At 35.5% G+C, this 24995-nt stretch overlaps 2 protein-coding genes and 1 long non-coding RNA gene across 3 annotated transcripts; 2 read left to right on the forward strand and 1 right to left on the reverse strand.

The window, feature by feature from the left end:
* The first annotated feature begins 514 nt into the window (after positions 1 to 514).
* RDM4 (RNA-directed DNA methylation 4) lies at positions 515 to 3064 on the forward strand. The gene is made up of 10 exons (XM_079070387.1): positions 515 to 716; positions 831 to 911; positions 1168 to 1268; positions 1357 to 1428; positions 1527 to 1568; positions 1660 to 1811; positions 1959 to 2071; positions 2179 to 2269; positions 2357 to 2430; positions 2675 to 3064. The coding sequence occupies exons 1-10, from the start codon at positions 611 to 613 to the stop codon at positions 2887 to 2889; spliced, it is 1047 nt and encodes a 348-aa protein (XP_078926513.1). The 5' UTR covers positions 515 to 610; the 3' UTR covers positions 2890 to 3064.
* Positions 3065 to 3601: 537 nt separating this feature from the next.
* LOC145140866 (mitochondrial 28S ribosomal protein S29-like protein) lies at positions 3602 to 6146 on the reverse strand. Its single transcript, XM_079074253.1, has 7 exons — positions 5636 to 6146; positions 5270 to 5436; positions 4953 to 5164; positions 4628 to 4882; positions 4453 to 4539; positions 4196 to 4368; positions 3602 to 4112 (listed from the first exon to the last, which is right to left on the reverse strand). Exons 1-7 carry the CDS (start codon positions 6040 to 6042, stop codon positions 4001 to 4003), a joined length of 1413 nt encoding a protein of 470 aa, XP_078930379.1. The 5' UTR covers positions 6043 to 6146; the 3' UTR covers positions 3602 to 4000.
* Positions 6147 to 17668: 11522 nt separating this feature from the next.
* On the forward strand, positions 17669 to 18823 carry LOC145137343 (uncharacterized). The gene is made up of 3 exons (XR_013721000.1): positions 17669 to 17742; positions 17834 to 17918; positions 18749 to 18823. It is a non-coding gene; the product is annotated as an uncharacterized LOC145137343 (long non-coding RNA).
* Positions 18824 to 24995: the final 6172 nt, after the last annotated feature.

A 24995-nucleotide genomic window follows, 5' to 3' on the forward strand; every position in this document is an offset into this window, starting at 1 on the left:
TATTTGATTAATGTTTAACTTGGACTTGGAAGCAACCAACGTAATTAACCCACCGAAGTTGATATCACTACTTATATCCACACCAAATCATGTATAGTTTGGAGCAATATACTGCATAGATCCATCGATACGTTTCTATTGCCCTCCACTAGAAACCTACACTCGAAAAAAATCCTTATACAAACTCATTTTTTTAGTATCCGAAAACTACCAAATTAAGGTTTCAACAACGGAGGAACAAAGACAAAGATACATGGTGCTTGTGGAAGAATAAAGAATACACAAATAGCCTAATTTTACCAATCTAGAACACCATTCCGGGATGACCGTACATTCCGGCATACAGTTTGAAATAAGTTTTTTCAGTCATGAGCATATAGATGTCAGATTCCAGACATATACCTACCAACCATTACCAACTCTGGAATAAACATAGTTGCTCGGAATACCATACTCTCGAATATATTGTCATTTAACAAATTTTATAAAAAATTGATTATTGTCAAATAACTCAATTTCTCTTGAATTAAATGTCCTTAAACTAAATTTTACCGTCGTTCCTCCTCAAAACCCTCCCGTGTGTGTTTCGAAGCTGCACGGAGACTCATCAATGGCTGACGAGGCGGGGAGTTCATCGATGGCTTCATTGAAAGATGACAAGCCTGTGATTGTTAGGGTTAAACGGAAAAGCTATCAGTCGCCACTCGAAGCTTTTTGTGAGTTCAGTTCAAGTTTCGCATTGTGTGGATATGTTTATAGAGTCTACTTACATAACGATTGAAGTTCTAAGGGCCGTTTTTTATAATTACTCTTATGTTCCGGTGTATTAGGGCTTGAAGTCAATGAAAGACCAGTGAAGCGACCATTGTTAGATTTTGAGAAACTATCTATCAACAATGCAACGTCCCAAGGTATGTGTTTGTCTGTATCTTCTGCATATGAACAGTCTTGTTGCGTTGATCGTATAATCAATACTTGAACTGCTAAGATCTTAAGTTGTTTTGCTTTAGTTTTGATATTATTTTGTGAAAATTTTCTTGGTGGACAATGATGAGATTAATAAAGTTCGGACTCTAATTATGAAGTGTTTGGATGAGTATGAGTTATGAACAAAGTCTAGTTAAAATGATGATTCTAAGCGATATTTACCGTTTTGTTACACTGCAGTTGAGGAAGTGAAGCCCAAAAAGTTTTTTGTTCAACATGTGGATACTGTGAGCAGCTCTGATGTTACTGTTGATGTTCTTCAGTCATTTGTGGCTAGTAAGGTGATCTTTAAATACTTATCATCTTCTTCATATCCTTGTTTCTCATCCATTATATAAATCTTTTTGTTGGTTGTTCTTATTGTATTAGCCTACTTCTGCTGATGCACTTGATTCTAAAGCAAAAGTTGAGGACCAAAGGCGTAGTAATAAGACTGAAAATGTGAGATCTATATCTATTATAGTCAATTCATATTTGGTTACATAGGGTAGATGCTAAAGTGTTGGTTCTTGTGTTCTTTCTCTTTCTCTCTATTGCAGAAACAGAAGCAGTTGCTGGTAAAAGCTAAAGAAACACAAGAGGTATATTTTGAATTATCTTTTACTAATACATTTTTTATATTTGGTAAGTTGTATATTAAATGCTGATTCCCTCTTAATCTTTGTGCACCAGATTTTGGCAAAGAATGCACGCTTTGAGCAAATATGGAAGAGTCGAAAGGGGAAAGACACTGCTGCTTCTGATGATGCATTGCGTGACGTGTGTCATCTTTATGATGTTGTACGTGTGGATGCTGGGGAGACTAGTGGGGTCCACGAGGAAGAGTGAGTTCTTTTTTTTTTTTCCGATTTAGTGTTGTCTGGATAAACGGTGTTTAAAAGATATCTGATAAAATTACGATAGGAAATGGAAGGAAAATATAAATTTGATCAAATTAAGAAAAAAAACATTATTCCCGTGTGATTATGCAGAGATGAGGAGGATGAAAGGCTATTGCACAGTTTCTTGCCTCTATTACGGGAGTTCATTCCAAGTGCTGCAGAAGATATTGAATCTGAAATCGACTATCAAATGATAAAAAAAGGTCTTGCCTTTTGTTTTTGATCTTATATTGATCATTATAGAACTCAATTTTCTTTTTCTTTTTTGTTAATAATTCTGTGTTATTGAAATCAATGAATAATTAAACAGCATCGAAGGATGAGTATGTATATGATTTGTATGCTGTGAAGGATGGAAACATGAGCATGATGGCTGAAAACACATCATCCCCATTTCCATTGTAAGGATTCAACACTTTTTTTTGTGATTTCCATGAATTACCTTTTTGCCCTTGCCTTATAAAACCCGTTCCTGCCTTTTCATGTAGCGTCCAAGTCAATGAAGACGATGATTTCTACGATGGCCCGGATAATTCAGACTATGAAACCGATGATTCCAATGGTACATTTCAGTTTCATTACCACACATATATTGTTTCAAACCCTTTTAGGCTTTGTACTGTTTTTTTGCATGCATTGGACTGAGACTGTAACTGATGTCAGATGGGAAAAAAGCTGCAACTTTTTGCGCCGCCCAAAAAGGCACGACAGGGACTTGTTTGTGCAAAAGACATTAATGCCCTTTAGTCCCGTGTAGCAAATGCAGAGATATGTGTTTATGTTGTTTGTTTGTTTTGAGAGTTCAGCTGAGGACAATCCCATGAATGATTATCCTGATGAAGAGGAAGAAGAAGCGAGTGAAAGTGGTGATGAAAATTCAGAGGATGAAGATGAAGAAGAAGAAAAAGAATCTTCAAAATCGGGAAGCATAGGAGGCGAGGAGTTGTCTGAAGATGAAAATGAGATGCTGACAAATTTTGATGAAGATGAAGATGAAGATGATGATGAGATGTATTGGTAATGAGTTTAGGGTTCTGTATTATTTTTGTATATGAAACATGTTGTTGATCGTTCATAGTTTGTGTTGACAATAGGTAGTTGGATATTTGCTGCTTTTGTTGTTGATTTTTGGTATACTTTTCCCTTGCAAAACCTTGAGTGGATATATAATATAGATATATGTGGAGGCTAGTAAACTGCTTTAGATCTTTTTTCCCTTAAAAGAAAGGCAACACTTTCAGCTTCGGTTTGCAAACATTTGAGTTATGTATTTTTGTTGAATTCACATCATAAACAATTTTTAATCTGTGGGTTTGACTGATAACAAACAATTCCCTAGATTTGGTTTAAAATTGAATTTTTTTTTCTACCTTAAAGCTTGAGATTGATCAAGAGGTTTGTATGTTAAATTTATGGAAAGTAGTCTCTAGTATATGATGAATCAATGTTCATCAACTTAGTTAATGGAAGAAGTACCTGTAAAGTTGATTAGGTCATTTCATCTCCAACCTAAAGTCAAATCCCATTTTTAACACCATTTCACTCCAAGCAAACACTATTTGTTACACCAAAATGCTTTAAAAAGAACGATATAACATCAAATTTTTGATGATGTTATATACTACTTGATTGCACCAAAATGGTCTAATAAGTAATAACCTACTATCAACCTCAACATGCGACAAGTTTAGTTTTGCTTGTTTAAACAATTTGCCAGTCGGTTTGAGAATTGATGAAAATTAAGAAGACTATTATTATTATGATCAATAAAACAAGTTCAAATCAAGAATCACTTCCTACACTCTTTTAAATAAAACAACTAGTATTTTTAGCAAAAAACAACCACAAATGCTATGTTAAATTCAAAAGAGAACTAAATGGTCCATGTCTCATGTTTTTTTTTTTCTTCCATACACAGAAACATTCCAGGTTCAATTCTCTAACCTAAAGTTGGTGTCCAAACCAAAGTTTATAGGATGCTCCAGAAATCCAAGAAGGCTTGCATTATTTTCTTCATTTTCTAGTTGAATATGTTCCAATTGCACAAAAGATCAAACGCAATGTCATTCCATTCTTTGTATGACTTTCTTGCAATCAGGCTTATAATATAGAAGCGTGTGTTGTGCATGTCTTCATCGCATGAAAGGAAGCAACCATCTCATTTCTGAACCATTTCCATTTGCAAGGAAATATAATTTCTTCCATCCTTCCTCTGAGAATGCTTCACGACGTATCAGCCTTTGCCTGAGGTTTTACATAATTCATTCATGTCAGTTGAGTTGCATGAACTGCTAAAAATCATACAATATTTCAGCAAGTATACCTACCTGAGATAATAGTGAGACACAACAGAAGCTTCATCGAGAGTGTAACGAGGAAACATAACACGTGCATTCGTAGGAACATCTGGCAAATCTTTCCTTAGCTTCCCAACTGCTGTTGAATGAGAGAAAGCACCTATCATCATGTTGTCATGCATCATGGAACGAAATGCATTCACCTAGGGACAAACATTACAACCTTCAACATAAACTAAAAAAGAATATTACAATGATTCTAGAAGAAATTAGAATAACCAACTAACCGTTGCAACTTCTTTAGCATGAATTGGACGAGATGAGCGAACAGTCATTGGCTCCTCAAATTCAGTGAATGTGAACCAACTGTTATACTGCTCACACGGTTGTTATGGTCAGAAATAACAGACAGAATATGAAACTTGCAAAGAGAAAAAGAGAAAAGAGGAAAAGTCAACTCACTTGGTCAATTGCAAAAAGAACAGGTATATCTTTTACAAGTGACAACTCTTCCCTCAAACGAACCACAACTCCAACAGAAGCATGTGTTGTAGTGATTCCCGTTTGAACCAAATCATATAAAGATGAACCTTCAGGCATTGCCATTGAATCTGCATCCTTCATCCTCCCAACACCAGCACCTTCACCAAGTGGTATGGGATCAAATATCTTACAAGGCAGCTTCATTAGAGATGATTCATTGTACTTCAAGAAATCCTGCAAACAAGAAATAGTGCACTTCATTAGGGACATTCGATTGCATGTTGATAGAAATTAGAATTCTTGCCTGCAAAATGTTGGCTGCTTGTACAGGTGTGTCCCACAAACCAGTTTGAGGGTTTTTATAGAAAAGTCCTCCATGAGTCCAACTTCGACCTTCTGGAACATACAATACCAACCAACCTTCATCACGTGCCCAGTGAACAAGCATTGCAAGAGCAATACTCTTTCCACAGCTTACAGGCCCATCCAATACTATTTGCTTCTCAACACTTAAACCTGAGAGTGAAGATGAGAAACAGCAAATATAACTACTACAATCAGCTTCTGAAGAAATACAAGAAACAGCAAATGTGTCATAGAAGCAATAAGCTAAAAGCACACCTTTGCTGTTACTAGATTGCAATGTTGGGTCAACAATACGCCTGTAATTATCCCGGAGATCCAAGAAGCTGTGTCGTACTAGCAATGCATCTCTCATTGATTCATCAAACTCTTTCTCCATTCCAACTGGTAATTTCTCCGGCAGCACCTCCTCCAGTTTCTTCCTACTGTATACCAAAAAAAGCGAAGTTCCGGTATTATAATTATGGAATGCACCCACATCAAATTCAATTCCTAGCATTTGGGCAATTCAATTTCAATGTATGACGTACAGATTCTCGAAATGTAAGAATAGAAGCGTACTACTCGATGGATAAAATTTTAGATTTGCAAATGTACTGGTGAAATAGAAGGTATAGATAATACCTAAACTTCATGTAAGTACAGGCGTCCTTTCTACTGAGTTCAGATAAAGAAGCAGAGGAAGTAAACAACGGCCGTCCGTTAGGGCCGATGTCAAGTGACTTATCGCGCTCATCTTCATCGAGGAGGCGCCTCCGGTTTCTTTCGTCCGAGATGAGATCATGAGCTACATCATCGACAGAGGAACCAACAGCCTCTTCCTGTTTCGACTTTGTTTTCACATCGGCTTTGGATTTAGGCTGAGCTTTCTTATTGCCCGCCTTTGCACCCGACGATTTGGCTTTCTTTACCGCGAAGGTTCTGGAAGATGTCAACTGAGAAGATTTCGAATTCGATGCTGCAATGGAGGTAGGGATGAGAGTTGATTTCGCCTGTGCAGAGGCGACTGCTCGGAGAAGCGAACGCAACATTTCTGTTTCGACGGCGGCGGAGTCCGATGGATGTTTGCAAATACGCAAAGGGTGAAAACCGAGGGCAAAGATGTAATTTCGAAACTTGTGTCTATGACTGGGCCGGTTTGCTTTCAAAAAGGGCTGGGCATTTGTTGTGGAGCTTTTGTTGGACCGTGCTTTTTAGTATTAATTGAAAACTAATATTATGGTTTAAAAAAAACACATTTTTTGATTTACCCCTGCCCCGCCCGGAAAAAAAACAAAAAAAACAACAAAAAAAAACAACAAAAAAAAACGAAAACTCAATTTAGGGCTCCACTCCTGTGGCCTCCTCCGCCCATCGTCGGCCACATGCGGCCTACTCCACCCATTGCTGGCCACCCGAGGCCTCCTCCACTCGTCGCCGATTCATCTCCAACACGGAAAACTTAAAGGTATGCAAAGCTTTTCTCGATTCTGATTCTTCCTGTTTCAGTTACTTGCAATGCGATGTAGATCGTGATTTGATTCATTTGGAATGCATTTCTTATAATTTTCTTTTGATTATTAATCACCCTCTTGCGATGTACAATCTAAAATTCGGGATAGAAACATGATATATATTTGTTGATTAGAGGTATTAACGAATTTTGACAAAATAATTATCAAATATTAATTTAGTCTTTAACCGGTTGTCAAGTCCATTTTAAACTGTATAAGGACTGGACTGGAGGACCAGTCTAGGTTCTTATCAATCGAGTCTTTTTGAGGGCCTGTTTGTGGGTCAATTTTGCCCATCTTTTATACCATAAAATTTGAATATGAAACCTTGGCTTAACTTGTACAATGCAAATTAAACTGAATTCATAATATATAATAGGGGAAATCTCCAGAAAAATCCTAAAATTTTAGTACAATTTATGAAAAAATCTCAAATTAAATTTTGTTTATAGAAAAGCACAGAATACCGGCTAAAACTTCGAAAAAAAACTCTTTTCGGCCGGTTTCGCTGTTTTATCCAGTATTCTGTTCTTTTTCATTAGTTTGCTCAAAATTTTGGAACTTTTCCGGAAATTACCTGATAACCAAAATATTGGGACTTTTCTGAAAATTACCATGGAATTAAAGGTTATTATTATTAACAAATCATTTATAAACATAATGAATATTTTTATTTATAAAAAAAGGAAATACACTTGTTGCTAATTTCTAGGAATAAATTGGTGGTCTAAGTACTCATCTATTGCTTATTGACCACATCGAACTCTCTACATTCCTCATATGCATCGTTGTGTGTATGATTGTGAGATGTACTCAGTGAGTGTTCCTCTAATGTTGGTGTTCCTATTATGTTGTTTAACTTAACTACCACCCAACATCTACACCTCACATGGTAACAACCATATGTTAACACACATCTATCAAATGTGAAAAAGTGAATCGTGAATGATAGTTTATATGGAAACAAGTGAATGGTGATTATCTTTAAACTGTCATTCAAAGTTTACTTTTCACTATGTGTGTAATTTGATGGTTGTTACCGAGTAATATATGGAGGTTAGGTGGTATTTAGGATAAAGAACATAATGAAAGATATATATGTTCAAGAATCATTGTGTACTGATATTTTCTAATAACATATGATCCTATAGCGTCACGCCTAATAGCAAGTAGACACTTATTGATTGTGTATTAATAAATATTATCAACTCTTGTTTTTTATTGAAGAAACGTACATATTACATTCCACTATGACACCCACAACGATACATAGGAGGAACATAGAGAGTTTGAAGTGGTCAACAGAAAATAAAGGAGTACCTAGTCGACCATTATATTCCTAGAAATTTGAAACAAATGTATTCCTTTGTTTGTAATAAAAAATATTTGTTATGTTTATAAATGATTTGTTAATAACAGTATCCATTAATTCCATAGTAATTTTCAGAAAAGTCATAATATTTTGGTTATCGAGTAATTTTCAAAAAAAATACTAATATTTTGAGCAAACTAACAAAAATGACAGAATACCGGCTAAATCTACGAAACCGGCCAAAAGGATTTTTCGAAGTTTTAACCGGTATTCTGTGCTTTTCTATAAACAAAATTTAATTTGAGACTTTTTCATAAATTGGACTAAAATTTTAGGACTTTTATGGAGATTTCCCTATGCATGATGTATTGTTCGACAGTGCAGGCTGCATAATTCTATCTCCAATATCTCCCTAAACCCTAAACCCTTTTAATTCAATCTGAATCAATGTAATGATACATACATCGATTATAAAGGATGGTTTGTTAATGAGGATGAAGACATCTCAATGGCAGGAAGTTATTAATTTGAATCTCACTGGTGTATTCCTATGTACACAGGTATGATTCTTGATTAATAATTATTCTCAAATATTTTCTTTACTAAATCTTTATATTTTTGTTTTAAGATTATGATGAAGAAGAAAAGTTAATTTTAATGTTTTTGTTTTTGTAACTAGCAATGTTGGAGTTTTTTTTTTTTTTTTGTTTTAACAAACAATGTTGAGTTTTTTTACCTTAAAAACGTTGTATGTATAATGTTGGAGTTTTTGCATCTTAAAATATATTATATGCTTAATTTATGATGGCTAAAATTTGTTAGTCAAAGGTTTGTATAAGAAAACATATATTTAAAATAAAAAAAAAACAAAAATAAAAAAAGATTAAAAAATTGTTATTTAAAAAAACAATAAAAAAAGGTAAAAAACGGAAATAAGAATTGTTATTTAAAAAAATAATAAAAACAGTAAAAATGTGAAATAAAAGAAAGTGAAAGAAAATTCGAATATTTAAAATAAAAAAACATTAACAAAAATTGGAAAACTAAAGAAAAATGAAGAGAAATACTAATATGGTAAATATTTTTGAAATAACATTAAAATAGGAAATAACTTTTTTCAATATTTTTAAAAGTAGATTAAAATAGGAAATGACAAAAACTCATTTGTTGTGTTCTTTGTGCATTTTAGGTCCATTTACAAGGAAATACATCAAATTGATCATCTCATTGATTATTTATTTTATACTAGGTATGAGACCCATGTATTATATGTGTTAATTTATAAAAAAACTACATATAAAAGTCAAAATATTTGAGAACTTTGAATTTATAAGAAAATAAGAAAAATAATAAATTATTATAATAGAAATGTTTTTTATCTTTTAAATTTAAATAAATAAAATAAACCAATGAGCTTTAATTTTGAGAATTTTGAAATTAAAAGGTAAGTTCATTAATGAAATTAATATACATTTATTTCAATTATTACATTAAAATATTATGTGGAATTTAAAAAAATAGAAAAACTTATAAAATGACATGTGGAAAAAAAAATTCAAAATAACCATAAAATTACATTTGGCAAATTAAATGAGAGTGTGATAAGTGACAACAAAACCCTCATTTACTAGAGAGGATTTTCCACACAAATTTTCTAATGTGATCTTATATAGGGAACATTTATGCAAATTTGTTATTAGCCACTCACTATTTCTCTAGTTTTGTAAAATTTAATGGCAATTTCTGTAAATTTTGCTTTAGGCACGGATCATTTCTGTAATTTTATGAAACACAAGGAGCATTTCTATAATTTTGTGAAAAACAATGATAATTTATGTAAATTTCCTAATAGGCACGGACCACATCTATAATCTCCTTTTATAATAAAAGACCATTTTTTTGTCTACGTGTCATTCTCTATGCTCTTTCAGTTTAAGTCCAATTACTAAACTACCATTTTATAGCTTAAAATTGGTCATCTGGAGGATGTTTGAGATTACTTTTTAACTTCAAAAGTCATTCTTGTAAAAGAACCTTTTGAAAAATGAGTTTTTTAAAATGTGTTTGGATTAGCTTTTGAGGGCAAAAATCAAAAATTGTTTTTAAAAAAGTGGTTGTCTTAACTTTTACCTAAAAATGACTAAAAATGACATGCTTACATGTTTACAATAATTTTACTACTTTACAGGTACTATTTTATACTTAACAGTTTTTTTACACATATATTATAATTTTTAAACATTTTATTAGAAAATATAAAATATAAAATTCTTTTAAAATATTTCTAAATTTTTTATTAGACAGTGATAATATTAAAATTACTTTCATACAAATTGTAAATAATTCATAAAAAATATCATAGATAACGTCATATTACATTCATCCCTGCAATGTGATTATATCTTGTGCAATAATATCTTGTATCGCTGCCCTATACGAATCATCATCACTTGTGCGACGTGTACTTGGACCTTCTTCGTAAACTTCACTACTAGTACCACCTCGTATGAGATTGTATGATTCTTGTTGTGCCCTATTAAACGCTTCATCATACCTACCAACCTTTCTAATATAGTTACGGATCGTCATCGATGCTATCATAATTCTCACTTGGTTCTTGTACTTGTAATTAACATGCATGTCTCTTAATAACACCCACCTAGCTTTTCACACTCCAAAAGTTCGTTCAATGATATTTCTCAATGATGAGTAGAGATAGTTAAATTTCTCTTTCGGTCCACGAGGTTCACGAATAGCAGTCGTGTGTCCACGTCGAAAATTCGGTAAATGATAACGAATATTTGTGCCTTTGTATGGAGCAAGATACCCTCTGGTATTTGGATATCCAGCATAAAAAACGTAATATTTATCTATAAATAAAAACAAAGATTTGTTATTCGTTTCAAAGAAGTAGTAAAAACATAAAACTTGTGTTCCAAAATTTTTTATCTTAACCACCCGTGGATATGGAAAATTAAGATCTGGTCTCTATAAGACTTCATTGAAAATTCTTGTGTCGTGTGCAGTCCCCTCCCAACCGACCCATACAAATATAAAACACATGTTAAGATCACAAATGCAATCCTTCAAATACAAAAAGATATCACAAATAAATCATTTGTTAAAGTTTGACTAACAAGTAACTGAACATTGGATAATACCTTGAACATTGGATGATACCGAGGGTTATTTAATATATATATATATATATATATATATATATATATATATATATATATATATATATATATATATTCGGGAACATCATCATTATAGTTTGCGTCTGGCTTGATGATGTCGGCACTCAGCTTTAGCACTGCTTCCAAAACTGTATGGAAATGCCTATGAATCGTTTCCCCCGAATGATTAAAAAATTCTTGCACAAATATACTGCTACACCCATGAGCCAAAGTCATCAAGAATATTCATACAAACTCCTCAATAGATATATTTCGTGTTTGTTGTAGTCCGTAATTTGTAGCAAGATCTATGCATAACTATCTAAAAACTGGTACGTGTAGTCTAAACATCTCATAACAACGTCTAGGATGGCCATTTAGTACTTCATTAATAAACATGTGCCATGTGCGGTTTGAAGTTTGACATGACCTACGTACGTTACGAGCTAGTATTATCTCTTTCAAAGCTAATTGGCATAAAATTTCAAATTCTCTATCCTCTTCTACCCAACATTCTTCATTATCATTAGATGAATTAGAGTCATCACTATCCACCCTACATAATACAAATAAAAAGTGAAACATCCCATAAATACAAGCCAAAAATTTCGTTTGAAAACATTACTAAAACCATAATATCCAAATATCATATAAGAAAACCATAAGTCGTGTGTCTCAACATGTCATAAAATATGTCTCATATCAAAACTGATGTCAAGATCATGTCAAAAATATCAGAGTCTAACTCCCAGGCTAAAACTGTGGTGTGTGTCATGCCATCATCCCGAGCCCTTCCCCTTGCTAGCTGAAGTACCTGAAACCAAAACTGAAACTGTAAGCACGAAGCTTAGTGAGCTCCCCCAAACTACCACATACCATACAATATCATATAAAACACATACGGGGCCTTGCCCACTGTATCGGACCGAAGTCCGGAACTGACTAGGGCCTTGCCCCCTGCATCGGACCAAAGTCCGGAACTGACTAGGGCCTTGCCCCCTGCATCGGACCGAAGTCCGGAACTGACTAGGGCCTTGCCCTCTACATCGGACCGAAGTCCGGAACTGACTGAACATAGCATAACATAATCATGACATATAACAATAACACATTTACTGCATACTGCATCGGACCACAGTCCGGAACACATAACACATAGACATGCCTGAATCACGAAGACATCAAGCATACTGAACTACTTCTCGGGACCACCCCGGCATCGGACCGTAGTTCGAAACTGCTGATATCTATACGGGCCGGCATTGTGGCCGTAGACCCGTTCCTACTGGAAGGGAAACTCACATCGTAAAGCTTTCTGTTGGAGTGCTGGGCGGGAAATGTCTGGCTGCTGCTCCGGTAACTCTCCGGCTACAATTCCCATAAAGACACTTAATCAAACACTGATTACTAATCTTAGGGTAAGGTGACTATTTTACCCCTGGCCAAAGTCACCATCCTGGTCAAAGTCAGCTTCTAGTTGACCCGACTCGTTGAGTTGGGCCACCAACTCGCCGAGTCCCCATCCTTTCTTCTATTTCTCAACCCGACTCTCCTTCTATATTAACATCGAGTCATCCTTCATCTGACTCGCCGAGTTGTATGAACAACTCGTCGAGTTCTCCTTCATCATATGAACACGTCCAATCTACGACTCGCCGAGTTGTATGAACAACTCGTCGAGTCTGTTCTTGCGGGTAAGGAGATTGTCTTGGACTCGCCGAGTGTGTTCTTGCACTCGTCGAGTCCCATGATTCCTAGATTATGGCTATATCTTAATACATCAAAACACTCCTCAGGACTTGTCCGACCTTGTTAACACTCGACTGGGGTTCCTTTGAACCACAACATAAAGGGGACTCAATACTCTGGACTCGCCGAGTCCCAAGAACGACTCGCCGAGTCGATAATGTCCATGCCTTATATTTCGATTTCTGACGTACAACACTCATCCAAAAGGTAGATCTGGGCTTCTAAGATCAATCTAGCACGTAAAGTTACGAACTTTACGTGCATGCATGGGAGTATATGCTTAAAGGACCCAAAAATGAGGTCTAAAGGGTTGCATGGGTTATCATGGCCATAAAGCTTGCATTCTCATGCCATGTACTCGATTCCAGAACCTAGATCTGAAGGTGAATCGACTTGGGATGACCAGGTCTTAAGGATTAAGCTTGTTGGACCCAAAACTCCATAAAAGTGACAAAAAGGAGATCTATAGAACTATAAGTCAAGTGTTAAGCTTGATTACTAGAAAGTGTAGCAAAAGAGGGCTAGCTTCTGGATCTACTTCTTCTCATTTGAACCTTATCTCTTTCCTTCTTCTCTACCACTTCAAGAAAGCACAAAAATCACTAAAAATAGGATGGAATCACTCAAAATCACCAATGGAGGGTTAGGGTTTCGAGGGGGAACGTTCTAGAGGTGTTGGGGGCTGGGATGGGGGCTATAAGGACGTTTAAATAGGGTACAAACCCTTAGAATTAGGGTTTCATCCAGACTAGCGGACTCGCCGAGTCGGGAATAACAGACTTGTCGAGTCGCCACGCTCAATCCACGTGCAGACCCGCTGCTACTCGACGAGTTAGGGCTACTGACTCGTCGAGTGGCTTCTAAAACAAGAAGAATAATAATTAAAAATGCGTATCAGGAACGGGGCGTTACAAAAAGATGTCAAGCAATAACACATAATATAAAATGTCGATTACATAACGACAAACAATAACACATAATATAAAATGTCGAATACATAATGTCAAAGCATAACACATATTGTCAAAGCATAACACATAATGTCAAAGCATAACACAAAAAACGATAAGGTATAATGTCAAATGTCAAATGCCAAATGCCAAATCATTATTTCATAAGTAACTTAAGGAACTCCATCTTGGCTTCATCAGTTGTTGGAAACATAAAAGCTTCACGTTTTTGCTTTTTGGTGAAGACAAGCAATGCTTGTGAAAATTCTTTGGACCCTTCACGAAAATCGGGAAACTTGATGACAATGGCTATACAATATGTTATTGTTGGGGAAGGATTATTTTGTGGATAAGTTTGTGTGTTTTTTTGTTGATATGACATCCAATAAAGCATCTACTTTTTCCTCATAAATTGAACTTTTACTATTGGTTGAACGGTTGTTGGAAACAAGCTTATAACTCTTCCTTTTACTTGAACTACTTCCATGGAAACTAGGAAAAAGAGGCTCATCATCATCTAAATTGATTTCATCACTATCTCCTTTGCCCTCCATATTTTCTTCGTTCAGATTGCCATTGTTTTGAAATTGTAATGGAGTCATAGGCTGATCTCCAATGGCAACGGTATCCCGAAGTTGATATTCTATTATGCTTGAAGTTGATGTCAAAAAGGGGGAGAGGATCTTGGTAAGACTAAAAATCTTGCTGAAAAATCTTGCCACTAGACCTACAGAAAAGCATATTCTAAGGGGGAGTCGAGTCAAGCTAAAGTCAAGCTCAGCTCAAGCTTATTCATTTGCCGTCTGCTTGATAAGTCATTCATCTTCTCAGGGGGAGCATTCGTTAAAACTAGTTGTCTGCTTGATAAGTCATTCATCTTCTTAGGGGGATCATTCGTTAAAACTACAAGAGTCAAGATTTTATTCTTACTCTCAAGGGGAGCACAATCCAAAAGCATTAATTGAAGATTAGTTTTGACATCATTAGGGGGAGATTGTAAGGTTACACATTATGATCTGATGAGTCAAACATATAACATGTTGATCCATCAGCATCAACATGTTGACAGCGCCAACGCTAACTTAACAAGTTCAATAGCGTCAGCTTATAGTTGTTCGATTGTAATCTTTTATATATTATTAGGCAGTTATTATAGATAAATATAGAATAGATCAGATCTTGTATCTTTATGATAAGATTGGTTCTTAGTATAGATTAGATTCAATCCCGTCAATCAAGGAATATACATGTATAGATTAGTATATATACAACATTAGGGCTAACCCTAATGTTGTGCTAGTGTTCGTGACTTTGTGTCAATTGTCTTGGTGACAAAGTCGTCTTCTTTGTGAAGACAAAACCTCTTTTCTTGGTGAAATGAACATTTAGAGAACTCTTATGTCATTTATTTTCTGTTTCATTCGTACATGAAGTGTATCCGATCATTTACAAACTTTCAATTAGTGTGGTTTTCGTCCATTATATGTGAATTACATAGTATCAACATTTAAACAACATAAATATAAACCTAACATTTAACTGTTTCATCAATGTCACAGAAATAAGAAGCTACAAAAAAATGTAATTGTTATATATAATTTCACTAATTTCATCAATTTCATTAATATTTGTAATTGATTTCACCAATCTTTCACGAGAAGCTGCAAATCAGAAAAAATGTAATTGTTATATACAATTTCACTAATTTCATCAATTTCATTAACATTTGTAACTGATTTACCCAATCTTTCACGAATTCTAGTTCATCAAAACATAAAATCGGAAACAACAATCAATTTCTCACTCTTATAAGTACCTATTAACACAACATACATGTTAACACACAACACAGGTACATATGCATTTCTATACATAACCAGGTAACATACGGGGGTGCATTACAGAAGCAAATCGGAAGAAGGAGGTGCATAAGTACCAGTGAGGTGCATTACAGAAGCAAATCGCGAGAAGCAAATCAATACATTTGGGGGGAAACGATGAAAAATATCAGAACAAACAAAGCAAATCGGAGCTGAAGCTTACCTGAACGGAGAATGGGCTAGGCGACGCCGGCAACGGTCGTTGAATGAGGAGGATTGCCGGTAGGAAACGGGAGTGGTGAAGCCGATCGGAACGAGAAAATGAGAACATATATGTAGGTGGGTGTGAATTGATTAGGGTAGTTCTAAGGGCATTAATGTAATTTAATTTTTTTTTTCAGGTCTAAAAGTCGAAAAAAGATTAAAAAAAAACGTATCTTTTGTCTAGCAAACTTTTTCTTCTTATCTAAAAGTTGTTTGCGGAAGAACTTTTCCATTTACCAAACAACTTTTGGGACTTTTTGACTTTTAGAAGAAGTTAAAAGTCCAAAAGTTGTTTAAAAAGGAACCCCAAACACCCTCTTGGTCCAATATTCAGTCTTAATCCCGTAAATTTTGAAACAAATAGGTTGACTAACTAAATATGTTCATCCCTAAAACACGACTTCCCCCCCTCCTTTTTGCATTTTGAAAATCAAATCACACAACCATGTTTGTTAATCGGTTTAACCTATTAATTCCATTATTTGTTCCGAAAGTTGCTATTGAAGATTGCAAGAGGAATGGGGAAATATCTTCAGTCACAACTATTGCTTGACGAACTAATTTCTCCCAAAGGCTTCTGATTATCGTTAGCTATATAACAAGTACTGATTTTAACAAAATTAACTCCAAATATTTGATCAAGGAAATCAATGATGAACTAGTTTTTTGGATTTTAGGGTTTTCAAAGCGAGGACAACAACAACACCAACACCAACATAGAAGGCTAGCCTAGCGGATATGAGAGGGTTAACTAACGGATTAAACAGACTAAACAGTTCCACCATGCTTGAAGGGGGAGATTTCGATGGTGCTAATGCTTTGAATGGACTAAAATATATCATTAAAGGGTAAGTATCGAAATAAGAAGCATGAAAACGACTGACATAGGTGTGACAACCGTCAAATTTCGGTCAAGTCAAATTCAAACAAAGTCAACAAGTCAAACCGGTCAACTCCATTAACCCTTGTATGTTAGGGTTTACATTATACAATTCGCTATTTCAATGAGAAAACATCATTTGAAAAATTCATGTGTTTGATTTTCCTTAGCCTTAACAGTGCTAAACAACGAACCAAAGCGATAAAACACTATTGCACAATCATCGGGATTGTGTAAGACACTAAATCATGGCTTAACGGGGTTTATGGACCTTTCGTTGCGAAGCCGGACACTCAAAAAGATCACAAACGAAACCTCTCACAATCTCTTTCACTCAACCTCTCTCTATTAAAATCTCTCCCAAATCTCTCCCGAATCTCTCCCAAATCTCTCTCAAAAGTTCCTTTAAATTTTTGTAATCATTCGGGCCATCCCGACCCTTAACTGGGTCAAAAACCACTTGAAACGGGGTAAAAACGGGTAAAATAGGCTTAAGGACCCAAAACTGAAGCTTCAGGACCGAAGTCCCTGTCATAAAGGAAGACGACACACATTTGTCTGTCGTAACCTTACGACGCGCGTGTTGATGACACGCAATGAGTATCAAGGAAGCCCCTGTCATAAAAGAAGACGACATGCATTTTTGCGTGTCATAATTTTTCCGGTTTTTCGACTACGACTTTGTTTTAGGCCCGTTTTTCATCATTTTAACGCGGAATTTTCACCAAAAACTTTATTTGTACAGTTAGAACTCTATATTTCAGTAATCCCCACGTTTTTAGGGCCATTCATACCAATAATTAGTGGGGGAGGTGCTTGAGGTGGAAAGATGACTTTACTTTACTTTATGTCACATGCCACCACTCACACCCACTACATGGCCAACTCTTTCCCACTACATGACCAACTCATACCCACTACATGACCAGCCCCACTCTTTGTCTAAGTATAAAAACCCATCCCCTCTCTTCATACTTCTTTCATTCTCTCATTTTCCTCCAAGGATCACACTCCAAATTCTCTCACCATTCTCTCTCAATTCCAAGACTTCCAAGGCTGATTATCAAGCTTTCTTCCACTCTTGGTAAGTATAATTCATTCTTCTTATGATTATTACACATCCTTCAACTCAAAATCATAAGAATCTTACACAAACATCGTCTCCTTCATGTTAGGTTCTCGATTCGTCAAGGCATCTTCTAAGTGTTCTTGGGTTGAACACTTCTCTTCTCCAACATCCATCCTCTAATAACACATAAGGTGAGTTCATACCCCTATATTTTCATGTTTTTCTTAAGTTTTAAGGGGGGAATACAAGTTAAAACACCAAAAACACAACTAAACTCATTTAACAGTCTTCAACAGAAACGTTTAACTCCATTCACGGACTGTTTTGGTCAACTTAAACATTTTAGTTTTCAAAACTGTTTCAGACGCATATAGTTCAGGTTCATACCTTTAAAATGACTACTTGCACATCACCATATGATTTTTCTACGATTTATGGTGATTTTTACAAAACTGTCTATCATTTCAGAAACAAAACCGGACCAGTCTGTGAATATGAATATTTTCACACAAGTTGGAGATCGCTAAAAATCATGAGAAAATTTATGAACAAACTAGACACACTTTATAAACTCTCAGAATTTGCGGTTTTTGATTTAGACATTTGATGACTTTCTATAAATTTTCTAAGAACAGTAACAGAAACGTTATTACTAGAAAAATACCATCAATTTCATTTACGCCTTGTAACTCGTTGAGCAAGGTGTATATCATTATGTAATCATATATTATTACATTATATGTCATTTTGTCTTGGTAATTAGACATACATCAGAAAACAAATGGATTTTTACCTTCACAAGTATGGTAAATAATTAATTTTTATAAACAAAGTTTACATCCGTTATACACAAACATTTGGTAAACTATGACAATTATAGTTTATGAACACTACTACTACCCTTGTTGTGATAAACTATAATAGGTATAGTTTATGATACATTTACATAACAAACTATAATTTGTATTAATACTCTATTCTCGTTTAGCAGTTCCTAAATCAAAACTATTAATTATATTAGGTTCTACGCCATTTTGACCCGAACCGTCTATCGTACGACACACGCATTTCGTTTTGGGACTAATGTAAGTAATCTACCCCATATTTTATAATTTTCAATACTTTTGGGGTGTATCATGTGGTTCTAATATGTTCCAACTTCATTTTATTGTTTTATCACAATTGAGACATTGTTGGGACATTTATACGTGAGTCATTAATTGTATAACTATTGTTTGTTTACGCTACATGTACTTGTAGTGCATTATCATTTTTAGTCTAATCTCCATGACTATGCCCGTATTCTTGAGGTACGTTATGGACAATAATAGCGCTATTGGGTTGACCACCCCGCCTTGGGACGCTAAGGTGATTGATCGCACGTGGTTGAGTGTGTTTGATGATTAGATGCTCCATCTTATATATATTTATTTATATATATATATATATATATATATATATATATATATATATATATATATATATATATATATATACATATGTATATATAGGGTGAGGACTTATTGTTGTTGTTATCATTTGTTAATAAATTTTGGATTTATAAACCGTTATCTCAAATACAACTGTTTGCCGACTTCAAAAGAAAACAAATTTCAAATTATAAATGTTTCAACTTCACAAATTTTCTCTACTAAAATTAGATTACTCACCAACTCTCGTAGTTGACCTGTTTTTACCCATGATGCAGATTTGAAGAATGAAGTTGATGAAAAATAGGTTGTGCCTTAGAAATCCACAAGACTATTTAAATTTGATGTAATAAATGTTGTTCGTATTTGGATTTGTATTTGTATGTTGTGGATCTTGTTCGCATACTTAGTACTTAATTGAATCTAATCATATTATAACATAGTTGTCATGAGACTTTGAACAATATATCATGCCTTGATCGATTCCGACAAGGATCGGGGTGTGATAGATTGGTATCAGAGCCCTTGACTATAGGGAATTAGGTTAATTGCCTTGACCTAGTCTATAGCCTCTAGGGTCCTCTCGTATGCTAGTTTATAAAATGCACACACAACTGCATGCAATTCACACTTAGAAAATCCTAGGAATACCTTTGTGTGTTAATTGCTCCCTTAAGTGCATACGTATTACTCCTGACACTTATATGTGTGCATACACTGGTGAATATTCTCCTCTTTCTCTGAAAAATCACACACATATTCAAGTGGTAAAAAAATGTATATACATATATATTCCTTAAAGCTCATAGGAAATTCAAAGTCATCCACTCTAGTTGGGTAGGATCATAGTAATGGACGCGTAGTAACTGGAAGGGGGAGGTGCCGGTAGCCCGAAAGTCCTGACTAGGCAAGCATTCGTATACATCCCAATCAACCGAGGGACCAGTTTGCTTACCTGGGGACCAAAGGCGAGAGTTCCCAAACCTATAGGCCAAAGCGCGTCATTCACATTACTTTTGAGCCATCAAAATACTCGACCTTATCAAACGTATCCAAAAGGATACACTCCAAAATGGCCAACTCATTGGACTATTAAGTTCCCTAATGGGCCTAGAAGTGGGAAAGACATGTGAAAACTTAGTTTTGTGGGGGCCCACGCAAGTGCTACATGTTTCACATTTAGTAACCATGGAAAGCCCAAAAGGTGCCCAACACTCCTAACCATGGCCCAACAAGTGTTTTACAATTATTTTACCCAACAATGTCTAAAAACTTTATTTCCATAATCAATTTACAAATAAATCACAAGTCCATATGCGTGTTTCTCGTAGATGGCATTACGACCCCCATACGCTGCTCGCAACAACCGAAGGCTAGCTGCCCTTATCGCCAAGGAGGTAGCAAACGTCATCCCAACAATTGCAACCCAACTTCATTCTCTTCAGCCACAAGCTCCAGCAACCACTCCTCGTTGCTCGTTCAAGCACTTTCGTAACTGCAATCCGCCTTACTTCAAAGGCATCGAGGGTGCCACCGCACTCCTCACATGGATTGAAGAAATGGAGAGTACTTTCATCCATAGCGAGTGTCCTGAGGACCTGATGGTCCGTCATGCTACAAGGTGCCTCCAAGGTCATGCTCTCACATGGTGGAACCTAGAAAAACGAGCAAAGGGAGAGGCTGTATGCCTTGGTATATGTGAATCAAGTCTGGGAAGGATATAGCCTGATCAACTATATCTGTCCGAGGAGTGACTTGCATATACTGGGGGATAGTCATAATGGGCAACAAATCTAACAACCTAACTACATCCTACAGGGACTACTTTAAGAATCGAATCTAAACACCTAAAAATATTATAGGAGTATTTGGTGATACTATAACCAACTTATGTGAAAACTAAAGACCTCTATTAGTAGGCCTATGATAACTGAGTGCATACGCCAAGGTTATACATAATTAAAGATATTATAGACTCAGAATCTATGACTATTGCTCTACTTCTTGTTCCTTGTTTGGTTGTGGACTTAGGGTAGACTCATTAGGATCAACAGTCTAATAAAATTTTAATTACACATAACTGGGGGCATGTCGAGTGAATCTTAGGAGTGGATCATACATGGAACAAATCACAAGATTATAATCCAATTTATTCCTACTAAATTCATAAGTCTATTTATAAAGACCTCTGGTATAGAGTCGTCGGTGTAGTCGTGTCGGCAATCTAGAATATAGTTAAATACATAATACAAACTATAATACCCAAATTATACAAAATTTTATGCATTAAAAATCAATAGATAAACACAATGAAACTGAAAAGGGTATCAAACTATCAAGAGAAAAACACATACAATGTAGATTAAAATCCACTAATTATAACAAAATGGCTAAAAGAAAAGGTAAGGACTAAGGATTGTTAAGTCCTCTCTTCTTATAAATAGCTTTGAAGCAAGTTTGCCTAAGCTTCTTTGTTCCTTCTGTCAATTCCATATCTGGCAATTTCTCCATCATCTTCTTGTGCCCTTCTAACGTCTCTATCTCCTCCTTTAATCCCAACTCCTAGTTTTTTTAAAGGTAGATGTAATATATTTTTTCGTGTGAGTTCAAAAAAAAATTACAATGAGTTAAGTTTATATAAATATAAATCAGGAAATCGTAGTAAATCAATTGATTTGATGTGGCATATGCCTAGGGCCTATGTTTATGTTATAAAGAAACTAATAATTAAAATTTTAGAAAATACCAAAACTACTTTGGTTACCAAGTGCATGCATACATGCATGAGTAATGTATAGAAGGTTATTATCGTAGTTTACCTTGGCATTTTGAATGAGGGATTGAAGGCTCTTAAGTTTTCTATGAGGCCATCTGTTTATGTTTAGCTCTCTGCATCTTTTCTTCAACACTGTTAACCCTATCCCTAGTTCCTTTGCTGTCATGATTATCGACATCTCAAAGTACTTCTCTATCTCTTCAAACTCCAATGGTCTCAATCTCTTTGCCATCTTCCGGCCACCGTGATCAGTGGTGGCAGCACTAGAACTACATGTAGCCTCACCACCAGATTTACAGTCTTCACTGAAACTAACCAATGGTAAATTACCATCCTCCCAACAATCCCATAAGCTTATGTCTTCAAGGGGATCAAAATCGTAAAACTCATTTCTAGAAATGATGTTTTGATCTTTGTTAAGTACTGTGGAAACGTTTTGATCGAGCACTTCATGCAATTTTTCCGACAACTCGTAATCTTGATGGTCGAGCATGTCACCACTGCAAAAATCCAAAAAAAAACTCAAGATAATCAAATCCAACACGATGAAAGACTCTTTTTGATCCCTACAAATCCAAACCATGTTTTGATCAATGTCGACAAAATCACTTTTCTGTGCGAAAGATCGTGTAATGAGTGACGTTTATATATACCTGAAAAGATCTTGATGATCAAAGTACCGAAACCAATCGAGGTCATCTATGGGGTTTTGATGATCTGCAGGTGGATCCATTTGTGAGGGAGAAGTTAAAAGTCGCGGTAAGAATGTGATGATTTATATAAGTGAAGTGGGAGAAGTAATTAATAGCAAATTGTTGGGAATGCAACAAAACAAGTTAAGCACTTCTGAAAAATTGATAAATGATTTCGGTAACACTCACGGAATATAAACTAGTGAAAATTACAAACGAAATTGAATATATATAGTCTATGATGTTATGGTTATTGTGTATCTAACAAATGAAGAGAAAATGAATATACATATTCTTTGAGCCGTAACCTTCTTCTTCAATTCACACACATATACGTATCTGTTGCTGCAAATGATGACTTGTGTGCCTCATGCATTTAATGCATCACATGCCTACTGCATATTCTTGACTTTGAAGCTACGTATCAGTTTCCAATTTCCCCAGTAGCACACTTTTCATTAGAAAATACTCCAAGTCTTCACACATGCAAATTATGACTTGTGTGTCGCTATAGGTATGTCGTTGGCTCTTGTTAAAAACCTATAGCGACAACAAGTCATCGTAATAGATTAAACCTGTGGTGACGATGAATGCCCTTGCAATCTTAATGATATACGACTAGTTTACGCCAAGCGACTATAAAAGAACTGGTAGGACTTATAATGCAAATTTGGTCAAAATTTGTTGAAACATTCGTAATGATGGAACTCGCTAACTATAAAATATTCATAGTGGTAATACCAAGGATAAAACAGGGAGTATAAAAGCACACATAGAATACTCTATCATCCTAAAACAATAAACTCCTTTTAAATTGACTCAGCTCAAGTTACAATAAGAAATTTCCAAGGTCGTCATGTGACATCAGGCGGGTTGTTCCTCACCATAATTAATTTCTTGTACTATGAGAAGTTTTCCACATCTTTTTCCAAACTCTTGAATTCGCAGTCAAAATGCAAATTTCGGGACGAAATTCCCTCTAACGGGGGGATGATGTGACAACCGTCAAATTTCGGTCAAGTCAAAGTCAAACAAAGTCAACAAGTCAAACCGGTCAACTCCATTAACCCTTGTATGTTAGGGTTTACATTATACAATTCGCTATTTCAATGAGAAAACATCATTTGAAAAATTCATGTGTTTGATTTTCCTTAGCCTTAACAGTGCTAAACAACGAACCAAAGCGATAAAACACTATTGCACAATCATCGGGATTGTGTAAGACACTAAATCATGGCTTAACGGGGTTTATGGACCTTTCGTTGCGAAGCCGGACACTCAAAAAGATCACAAACGAAACCTCTCACAATCTCTTTCACTCAACCTCTCTCTATTAAAATCTCTCCCAAATCTCTCCCGAATCTCTCCCAAATCTCTCTCAAAAGTTCCTTTAAATTTTTGTAATCATTCGGGCCATCCCGACCCTTAACTGGGTCAAAAACCACTTGAAACGGGGTAAAAACGGGTAAAATAGGCTTAAGGACCCAAAACTGAAGCTTCAGGACCGAAGTCCCTGTCATAAAGGAAGACGACACACATTTGTCTGTCGTAACCTTACGACGCGCGTGTTGATGACACGCAATGAGTATCAAGGAAGCCCCTGTCATAAAAGAAGACGACATGCATTTTTGCGTGTCATAATTTTTCCGGTTTTTCGACTACGACTTTGTTTTAGGCCCGTTTTTCATCATTTTAACGCGGAATTTTCACCAAAAACTTTATTTGTACAGTTAGAACTCTATATTTCAGTAATCCCCACGTTTTTAGGGCCATTCATACCAATAATTAGTGGGGGAGGTGCTTGAGGTGGAAAGATGACTTTACTTTACTTTATGTCACATGCCACCACTCACACCCACTACATGGCCAACTCTTTCCCACTACATGACCAACTCATACCCACTACATGACCAGCCTCACTCTTTGTCTAAGTATAAAAACCCATCCCCTCTCTTCATACTTCTTTCATTCTCTCATTTTCCTCCAAGGATCACACTCCAAATTCTCTCACCATTCTCTCTCAATTCCAAGACTTCCAAGGCTGATTATCAAGCTTTCTTCCACTCTTGGTAAGTATAATTCATTCTTCTTATGATTATTACACATCCTTCAACTCAAAATCATAAGAATCTTACACAAACATCGTCTCCTTCATGTTAGGTTCTCGATTCGTCAAGGCATCTTCTAAGTGTTCTTGGGTTGAACACTTCTCTTCTCCAACATCCATCCTCTAATAACACATAAGGTGAGTTCATACCCCTATATTTTCATGTTTTTCTTAAGTTTTAAGGGGGGAATACAAGTTAAAACACCAAAAACACAACTAAACTCATTTAACAGTCTTCAACAGAAACGTTTAACTCCATTCAC

Source organism: Lactuca virosa, chromosome 9, assembly GCF_052849685.1.
Source record: "Lactuca virosa cultivar CGN04683 chromosome 9, Lactuca_virosa_CGN04683_v6, whole genome shotgun sequence".
Classification (NCBI taxonomy): domain Eukaryota; kingdom Viridiplantae; phylum Streptophyta; class Magnoliopsida; order Asterales; family Asteraceae; genus Lactuca; species Lactuca virosa.